Raw genomic sequence first — 10,471 nt, 5'->3', positions numbered from 1 at the left:
ATGCCATGGAAGGGTATGCATCGATAAAGAGTCAAGAGTGGGAGGAGATAGAGGAGTGTTAGGGAAGACTCATGCAAACTTGTATGAAGGCCGCTTAAGGATATCTACACAGGATAAGGAACGGGTACGATGTGACCTGGGGTATAGCTCTTTGTAGACAGTGATGATTGTAAATCTCAGATAGAATTAGGCGGCTGAGGTGCAAACACAAGAAATATCATGTCTGCATTACTGAGGTCTACTGGGCTCTTTGCCTGCGATGCATCTCCTTCCTCGACGCCTTTTTGACTTCTTCGTTCCTCAGACTATAAATGATTGGGTTTAGCATTGGCGCAAAGACTGTATAAAAGAGTGACGCTAGTTTCTCATGTCCCAGTGAGATGTTGGAAGGTTTAAAATGTGTGGCTGCCCCGGTTCCATAAAACATGCCAACCACCACGAGATGTGCAAAGCAGGTGGAGAAGACCTTCCTCCTGCCCTCCATGGACGGGATCTTTAGGATGACTCGGATAATGTGGACATAGGACATGATGATGACCAGGAAGGTCATCAGTGCAACACTCACTGGCAATGCAAAGATCCCAATCTGGTTGACCAAAGGTAGAGCACAGGCCAGCTTCAGTAGGTTTGGGATTTCACACACAAAATTGTCAATCTCGTTGTCACCACAGAACGGTAATCGAACAACCTGCAGAGTTAGAATAATGGAGTACAGGAAACCAGCCATCCAAGAAAAGGCCAGCAGCAAGATGCAAAACCTCCCGCTCATTATAACGCTGTAACTCAGAGGAAGGCAGATGGCGACGTAGCGATCATAGCACATGGTCGTCAGGAGGAAAACCTCTGTGGCACCCAGAACAACAAAACCAAAGACCTGTGCAATTCATTCCTTGAACGGGATGAAGTTGTGTTCGACCAGGAGGCCCACCAGAATTCTGGGGACTGTGACAGAAGCTGAGCTAATGTCCAGGAAGGAGATGTTGAACAGAAAGAAGTACATTGGGGTGTGTAGATTGGTACTGATTATAATCAGTGCAGTGATGAGCAGGTTCCCCAGCAGAGTCAGCAGGTAAACCAGCAGGAAAGCAGCAAACAGGGCACCCTTCACCTCTGAAAGGACAGAGAATCCTAGGAGGAGGAATCCCGTGACCATGCTCCGGTTTCCCAAGTCCTCCATCGTCAGTGATGACCCTGGAAATAAGTAAAATACAGTGAAAATATAGAGCTCAAAGGACATTGGGAAAAATAATTCCAGTTCAGCAGTGCCATTTTCCTTTCCAGTATGCTGCCCCTCACCAACAGGGAGCCATTCTAGGGTTGTTTAAATGTGATGGGGGCATCACATGCCCTGAAAGGTGAAGCACATGATATTGGCATTCATTTCTACTCTGTTCCTGGCAGGTTCTCAAGTAGAGGAAGGCTGCATGATTTTCAAAGAGTTTTTCGGAGTGCGCCAATTTCTTTCAATAGAGTATAACAGACGCTTGGAGTGGAGGAGCTTGCGAACCCGTTCGTTGTGTGTTCCTTAGTGCAGAGCTTGATCTGTCTCGGGGGTGCAATTGGGTCGAAAGCAGTGCTGATGAGGTTGCTGATAGAGGGACATTAGAGTCCAGAATCAGGTGGAGTGTCAGGGGCAGAATCACTAAGGAGAGGAGTGTTGGCAACACAGTCACTAAGGGGAGGAATGTCAGCAGCACAGTCGCTAAGGGGAGGAGTATCGGGAGCACAATCACTAAGGAGATAAGTGCCAGATGCACAGTCGCTAAAGAGAGAAGTGTAGGGAGCGCAGTCGCTAAGTTGAGGACTCTCGGGAGCACAGTCACTAAGGCGAGGTGTTGGGGAGCACAATCACTAAGAGGAAGACTCTTGGTTGCACAGCCACTAAGGAGACAAGTTAGGGATCACAGTCACTAAGGAGATGAGTGTCCGCAGCAAAGTCACTAACGAGAGGAATGTTGTGAGCACAGTCACTTAGGAGAGGTGTTATGGAGCACAGTCACTAAGAAGAGGAGCCTCAGGAACCAGTCACTTTTACGAGACAAGTTAGGGGCAACAGGCAGGCAGGCAGTGAACAGGAGAGTACTTAAGGATCACTAGGGAGACATGTTAGGGAGCACAGTCACTAAGGAGAGTTCTTAGGGAGCACAGCTACTGAAGAAAGAGGTTACTGAACACAGTCACGAAGGACAGAATTTCAGGAACACTGTCATGAAGGAGAGGATTTAGGGAGCACAGTCAGTAAGGAGAGGTGTTAGGGATCACAGTTACTAATCAGAGAAGTTAATGAGCACAGTCACTAATGAGAGGAGTTGGGGAGCTCTGTCACTAAGGAGAGTTGTTAGAGACCACAGATACCAAGGAAATAAGTTACTGAGCACAGTCACTAAGGAGAGGAGTTAGGGAGCACAGTCAGTAAGGAGAGGTGTTAGGGATCACAGTTACTAATCAGAGAAGTTAATGAGCACAGTCACTAATGAGAGGATTTGGGGAGCTCTGTCACTAAGGAGAGTTGTTAGGGACCACAGATACTAAGGAAATAAGTTACTGAGCACAGTCACTAAGGAGAGGAGTTAGGGAGCACAGGCATTAAGGAGACAGGTTAGGTAGCACAGTCATTAAGGAGAGAAGTTAGGGAACACCGTTACTAAGGAGATGAGTTAGGAAACACAGTCACTGAGGAGAGTTGTTAGAGAGCCCAGTTACTAAGGAGACAAGTTAGGGAGCACAGTAACAAAGGAGAGGTCTTAGGGAGCACAGTCACTAAGGAGAGGAGTTAGGGAGTACAGTAACTAAGGTGAGGTGTTAGGGAGCACAGCCTCTAAGGACAGTAATTAGAAAATACAGTTACTTAGAAGAAGTGTCAGGGAATGATGGGAATCTTTCTTCCAGACTCTGTAGTAGGTGGTTGTCAGGCAGTATCAGCTACTCAGAGGTGGAAGGTGAAAGAAATGCCACAGTGATGAAAGCAGGAAATCATATTACATGTGGAGCTGGAGACAAGGGCATAGGGATTGGTTAATAATAGATTGAGGGTGCGACTATTGAAGACAAAATAAACAAAAACTACATTACTGACCCCGTTAAAGGTACATGATGAAGGCTCGTTCTTCCTTCTTCATCCCAGCCTTGTTTGCTTTACCCAACCTAGTGACACTAAAAATCCTTGGAGACTTGTAAAGATGTCACCTAGTGGGAAGCACAGGGGGAATGGAGGAAAGACACTTGTCCGCAAAGCAGCCGATACATGCAACAGTGGACCGCCCAACATCCATATTAAATGGATTTATCATGTAATCTGATTTATTACTCCAAATGACTTCCACATATATCACAAACATGAAGGCTTGCAGAATTGCCCTTTGATTAAGAGGCCGGTCCTAACAGGTGACAGGATCTTGAGAAGTCCCTGAAACGAATCCAAGATTATGGAACCATCTAAAGTAAGATGAGCTAGTGGAGCGGTGGGAGAGCTTTCTAGCCAACTGCCCACTCCCCTGGGCGTAATTATAGGGTGGGACAGGAGGTTTTATCCCTCCCAACTTCTGTGGCATGCCTTTTTGTCCCCCCCCATCTTTTGGATCAATTATGTAATTGGAGAGCGCGAGCCCAGCTGGGGTGCCCAGCAAGGCTTGCGCTGTCTCATTACATAATGCTGAGATGCCTGGCAGCTGCGCGGCAACACATCCAGGGCCGGGATGCCCTGTGTGGCTCAGTCCCTCACCCTGGCTGGCTTGACTCAAAGTCATCAGCTATGGTGCTGAATTGGGTGTTGCATGGGCTGGCGCCTGTGCTGCCACACGAGCAGCAGCACTACCAGGGGCCGCAGCGCAGAGAATTGTTTTCCGGCTTTGTGTTTCTGCGACACACAGGCAGGAACTAGGAAGCTCATTCAGCTAGCTGGTTTCTGTCTGGAGGTTCGTGAGTGCGAAGAGGTTAGGTTGGTGTAAGATGACCCTCACCGATGCCATTTCTAAAGCACCTCTTGCGGAAATAGTTATTGGAGGAGACTTCAATGCAGTATGTGCTGCCTATAACAGTAATAGAAATGCTAACTCTCCTTACTTGCAGGGTTCTATTAGTAAAGGAGATATGTGGATCAAATTATTTGAAGCTTGGAATATCTTTCTAGTTTCAGTGTCAGCATTTCATGGAAAGTTTACGTGGAAAAGAGATAATAGGCAGTCATGGATTGATCACATGTTTGAATCTAAAGAGTTGTCGGGCAGACTTGTCCCAGTTAAATCCACTAAAATTGTATTTGGGGATCATCCCATTATTATATCATCAATAACAAACTATTTTACATGCGGTTTACCCTCACCTCAATTGGCTCTCATTCAATGTGACAGACCAACGCTCTCTATTAACTGGTCTTTGAAAACATGTAGGATGCTAACGGCCCTGGTAAATAGAGACCTCTGGAAAACCTACAGTGGAAATAATATTGATAACTCAATCATTATAAATTGGAACTGTAGGATGATTGCTGCACATCTAGCAAAGTTGTCTACATCCGGAGTCATGAAGAATGGGAGGGAGGGAGAAGGAAGACCTCTGTGCTGTCATTGCTGGTCTAAAAAGAAAGAAAACTCTAGATCTACGTAAAATAACAAAATCCAGGCTCAGCATGTCCCAGAGTTAATATTGCTTACAGAAAAAAAAATAGTGTTGATTTACAAAAATGCTCTTAAAGAGCTACGTATCTTAAAGAAAATTCAACAAAATCAAAGAATTGTTAATCTGTTATGTAACAGGAAAAACAAAGAAATCTGGAAAACGATAAGATCTCTCGAAAAAGAGGTGCCTCGAGATTTCAAACCTTGCATTGACAGCACAACATGGTATTCATTCTTTCTCGAAAAATTTGCGCTGCTTGTTGAATTCTTGGTGTATGAACACCCTCCTGACTCTCAGTTAATTCCAGATTGCTGCACTTGGAACAGGAATGATATATGTGCTGCAATTTATAGGTTCAAAAGCTCCAAATGTCCGGGGCCGGATGGCCTTCCACCATGCTTAATTAAGGATGATCCACTGTTTTGGTCTGCTGTGTTTCACAGCATCTATCAAGAGATATTTCGCTCTAAAGAAATTCCATGTTCTTGGCTCACGTCAATCATCATTCCTATTCATAAAAAAGACAGAATCTCGGATCCCAATAACTTCAGACCAATAGCAATTATTGACGTGGCAGCCAAAATCTTTGCTGCACTAATTCTTCAAGAGATTGAAAGCTTTGCTGCTAGCAATAATATTCTGTGTGCCTCTCAAGTTGGTTTCCGTAAAGGGATGGGAACGCCGCTTAATGCAAGCATCTTGGCTCATATTATTGCTCACGCTACAAGCTGTGAAAATACACCTATCTTTGTGGCGTCCTTATATCTAAAAGCAGGTTTGACTGCGTGATTAGAGGGAAGTTATGGGAAAAACTTCAAAGAGCTAAAATACCACAATATCTCATTATACTGATAGAAATGCTACACTACCAAACAAACTTTAAAGTAAGAATAGATCGGTTGGGCTCCCTTACTCAGGCAATACCTTCTTGGATAGGGGTGAAACAAGGCTGTAATCTCGCAGCGATTCTTTTCAATTTATATCTTGCAGGAATCGATGAGATTTGGTACAAGGAGAAATCATTTCCGATTCGTATTGGATCGTTTTCCTTGTCATGACTTGCATATGCAAACGACATTTTGCTCTTCGACCGCACACAGGCTGGGCTTCAACAAAAACTAAAAAACGTTTTGGGTTATTGTGGAACTCATAATTTGTGGGTGAATCCCCAAAAATCTAACATAATTGTTTTTGCGAACAAAAAAAAGTGCGTCATTTCACATGGAGACTTGATGATGCCCTGATTACGATAGCAATGGAACTTCCCTATCTCAGACTTATTCTAACAAAAAACATGTCTTTTAAAAGAATTAAGGAAGTGCTTTCCATTAAGGCAATTACTTTGAAATGTCACATGAAGGTGCTCCAATATAAGATCTGCAAATTCTCATTGATACCTCTGCTAGAATTTTATCTAAAAAAAGTAGAGGCAATATTGCTGTATGGTGTAGAGTTATATCTTTGCGATTTGGGCCCGATATTAGATCAATTGCAGGGGCAGATGTGGAAATACACCCTTGGTCTGCCTTCATCCATGCCAAACGCGATCGTTAGACATGAATTGGGATTGAACTCCTTATCCGCCAAATACAATTGGAGACTACTTGTGAACTTTGCAAAAATGTTATATCCACCAAGAAATTCATTATACATAAATTTACATACTATGATGTTGAATAATAATCCACTCTCCATATTGCAATTCAAAAAACGCATTTTCGGGATTGTGGAAAAGATCAATCTACCATGTGAGGATCTTGAACTATTTCAGGAAAAGATCAAAAAGAATTATTTCAATCTGATTGGGTGGACACTTGCACGAAGATTGCTAGTTACTCTTCTTTTGCAGAATACTATAAATTTGTGCACAAACAAGTACCACGCATGGCATATTTCACTCTATGTCCTTGCCCCAAGATTCGTCAAACTTTTATGTTGTTTAGATTTGATTTGTTACGTACCCAGGTTAGACAAAAGCATTGGTTTAAGCAAGCAGCAGTGATACTTGTGAAAGATGTCGCTTTTGCAAGCAAACAGTAGAGTCCCTTAAACATTTCTTCCTTTACTGTATTTATTTTGAAAATGCACGCTGCGAATGATAGAAGCGTTTGTAGATGCAAATACGATTGAAGGGAGGGAATGGATTTGGAGTAAAAGCTTGTGGGGTACGACAAACGCCTCGATAATTCAAACTACACGACTAGTAAAGACCATTGAATTTTAATTGAATCAATTCCACAGTCTAACACTTGATAGTTAAAAAAGTAATGCTAACATATTGTTTCTCACACTTGTATGTAGATGTTCAGTCTTGGTTTAATGGACCATTGTTTTTAGTGAGTCCGTTATTGTAATTCTATGGAGCCTCTCTTTTATGACTTTTTGTAGCTGTATTGTCATGTTGATATCAAGCTTGTGTTGTTTGTAATAGGTGATTGTACTTGATTTTTATTTTAATTTGTGAATTGTAACGTGTCAATATTACAAAGGATGCGAGTGTAAACACAAAATATCTGTAAAGGTCTTGATGTCTTTTGGATCTTGACTAAAAACATTAAACAACTTTTAAATAAAAAATAATACGATAGAACACATCAGGTTTCCCAGTGAGCTGTCCTAGCCCATGTATAACTTTGTCCTATAACTTGTTACCTGCAACTCTCTGGCCGGCCTCTCTTGGCCCTCTTCCTGCTCCCCCCTGCAAGGCTAAAAACCTCAGGGTCATCTTTGATTCCACACTCTCCTTCTCTCTTCTCATCTCTGACGTCTCCAAGCAGTCTCACTATCAGCTGCACCTCCTCAGAGGTATTCTTCCTTTCCTCTCCTTCCCCCAGAATCTCACTGTCTCCAGAGCACTGGTTCTCTCTAGGCTGGACTATTGTAACAGCCTCTATCTAAATCTGTCTGCTTCTACTCTCTGCCCTCTGCAACTTATCCAGAACAGGACTGCGAGACTTGTCCTTGGCCTCAAGCCCAGGGATCGTATCTCTTCAGGACTGAAATCTCTGCACTGGCTCCCAGTGACCGCAAGGATTAAGTTCAAGACCCTCTGCATTGTCCACAAGGCCTTCTGGGGCCTGGGGTCGCAATAACCTCAACTCTCTCTTCCTAAATATCTTCCTGCACGAGCTCTTCACTCATCCACCTCCAACTCCCTCAGGGTCAGTCGCTTCTCCAAGCAACGAGTTGGTGGTAGATCTCTCTCTTCGGCTGCAGCCTCCCTCTGGTACAGCCTTCCTGCCTCCCTAAAACATGAGGAGAACCATCTCTGGTTCCGGAAGCACCTCAAAACCCTCCTCTTTGCTTCTGCTTTCTCTCCCCTCTCCCCTCCTGAATTCCTGGCTGAATCAGCACTGGTTACCTGGCTATCCTTCTGATCTCGGACCCAGGCCCTGCCAGTTGCACACCTGCACGGCCTCCCTGGCAAACACTGCACCTGGGGACTGTTTTCTGTATCCCTTCAGTCCCCCTACCAGCACTTGTCTGCACTTACCTTGCACTTGCCACCAGCTGGCCGTTTATTATTTATTTTATTTATTCTACTATTTTATGTACTGCACTTTCCCCTCTCCCTTCCCCCATGCACTTTTCCCTTTCCCCCTTCCCATGCACTTGCACGATCTGAATGACACCTGGCCTAGTAAGATCGTTGTCTGTCTTCCCTTTGTTCCCCCTCCCTTGCCTCGTCGCGCCTTGAAAAACTTGTGTATAGGCGCGTTATGAATACCATAATATATCATATTATATCATATGATATCATATCCCATGTTGAGTGAATGAACTTCCTCCATCACCAGTGTTATTTCTCCTTCCAGAATTCAGTGCATGTCCTGTACGTGTTGTCTGTAACAGTTTCATTGGTGACTGTTGAGACTGTCCTTGTGGAAAATTTGTCATAGTCTGTGGTTGCAAGATTTGTTGTGCTCCTGGCGCTTGCTATTGCACTGTGTGATTCTGTGCAACTCCATTTCCACCCTGCTGTAAAAACACAGGTGGATTCACCATCCCTACTCTTGTTGCTTGGTTGTTTTGCACCATGCCTTTGCTTCTGCATGTGCGTGATAGATCCCTGTCATCCCAAACGTCCAACATATTGGCGGTGGTATGATTATTTGTCTGTTTGACATATCCTGATTGCCATTTTGCATGTTTTGAAAACCTCCCTGATTACTCTGGAAACCTCCCTGACTACTCTGGAAACCTCTTCCTTGAAATCCTCTCCCTCTGGGGTAAAACCCATTATTGCCTTGATCAACCTTCCTTTACTTATTGACCTGCTGTATGTGCGATCTGTCTGTGCTAGTTATCATTTCCCCTTCAATGGCATATTTAGCCATTTTATTCTGCACTAATTTTTCCTCTTCAGCTTTTCGTGTAGCCTCTTTTTTGTGATTTTTCTCTTGCAGCAGCCTGCAATAGTGAGCTATGGTCAACTGTACTTCAGACCACGGTTTGGCCTCAATTCCTACCAATTTCTTGAGCTGTTTCTGTACCTGATCTGGCAGCCCTTGGCATAATATATGGTAAAACACGGGTATAGATTTCCCCCAACATTCACAAGTTCCCAACACCCATGCGTCTTGGAAATTCTGGATATAAAGCAAAGTATCCTCTGACTCCTTCATTTTACGTGGCATTATAGCTCCCATGTCTGAAGTATCCGGGTATAGCAATGGTAATGCTTTCCATACCGCAGCTCTGCAATTTTTAAACAGAGCTCCATCATGCGCAGTATTAACTGTAGTTGCACCAGGGTAACCTGCACGTGTCCACACATCGTCGGCTCTATCACCAAATATGGCGATTAAAAGACCCTTAATATCCTCTATAGGTAACGTGGTCCCTCTCGTCATTTTTTCTAACTCATGTATCCATTTTCCAGCTCCCGATGTCAACATTGAAGCTCATTTTTCAGATTTTCTCGATCCATGTGTGGCCAGTGTATATACTGTGGCCTTGTTCCTCCTTTTTTAGAGTAACAGGAATTGTAACACATGGTACTCCTTTTCGTCCCTCATCATTTTCTGATCCACTGCAGGGGTAATATTCCTGCATCACTGTCTATCTGGCAATGTCCTTAGTCTGCTCACATAGGGTGGTGGAGACACCCCCCTCCTACCATAAGATACTCCTTTGTGTCAGTCTGATTGTGTGGCTGACTCTGATGCCTTAGGTACAGACTCACTAGAATCTCACCATCTTATTCCCTTTCCTCTAGAGAAGCATTTTTCACATCTTCTCTCATCTCCTTTTTCCTCATATTCCTCTCTTTCTGCGCCCAACTTGTGCACTTCTCTCATCTCCCTCGTTCCTGTTTAGTTTCAACCTATCTCGGGACAATGCTCAATTTCTACTACTTTGGGAGGTGTCCTCAGTGTCATACAACTGAGTGCTCTCCAGACGCTCGTCCTCTCCTTTCCCTTGAGGTATCTGTTCTAGCCCCATTTCATCATATATTCTATCGATCGTCTCTCTGATGCTTCTGGTGTCGAAGTCATCTTCCATATTTGCCCTAGATGTGCCTGGTACTGAATCGTACTCAGGAAAGAAATCTTCTATATTTTCCGAGTTGACCAAACGGTGAGACAGCCGCAATATGACCAAAAACCGTAAACATAGCAAGACAACGACAGAAACACTAGGACGAATCATCAAGAGGGCCATGACCTTAAATTATAACCATCCCCAACAGTACTAAAGACAAACAATAGGACAAATCATCAAGAGGGCCATGACCTTAAATTATAACCATCCCCAACAGCGCTAAGGACAAAATATAGAAAGGGGAAGGAAGCACTGCACCACGAGCCCCAATCCAGTAGTTGAGAAACAGAATGTTTCATCACTACATACT

General features: G+C 43.9%; 1 protein-coding gene across 1 annotated transcript; it reads right to left on the bottom strand.

Moving 5' to 3' along the window:
• Window positions 1-238: 238 nt before the first annotated feature.
• On the bottom strand, window positions 239-823 carry LOC138567683 (olfactory receptor 2A2-like). Its single transcript, XM_069646154.1, has one exon. It carries the CDS (start codon window positions 821-823, stop codon window positions 239-241), a length of 585 nt encoding a protein of 194 aa, XP_069502255.1.
• Window positions 824-10,471: the final 9,648 nt, after the last annotated feature.

This window comes from Ambystoma mexicanum, chromosome 2p, assembly GCF_040938575.1.
Source record: "Ambystoma mexicanum isolate Mex_15411 chromosome 2p, UKY_AmexF1_1, whole genome shotgun sequence".
Classification (NCBI taxonomy): Eukaryota; Metazoa; Chordata; class Amphibia; order Caudata; family Ambystomatidae; genus Ambystoma; species Ambystoma mexicanum.
This window is presented reverse-complemented; position numbering and strand designations above follow the sequence as displayed.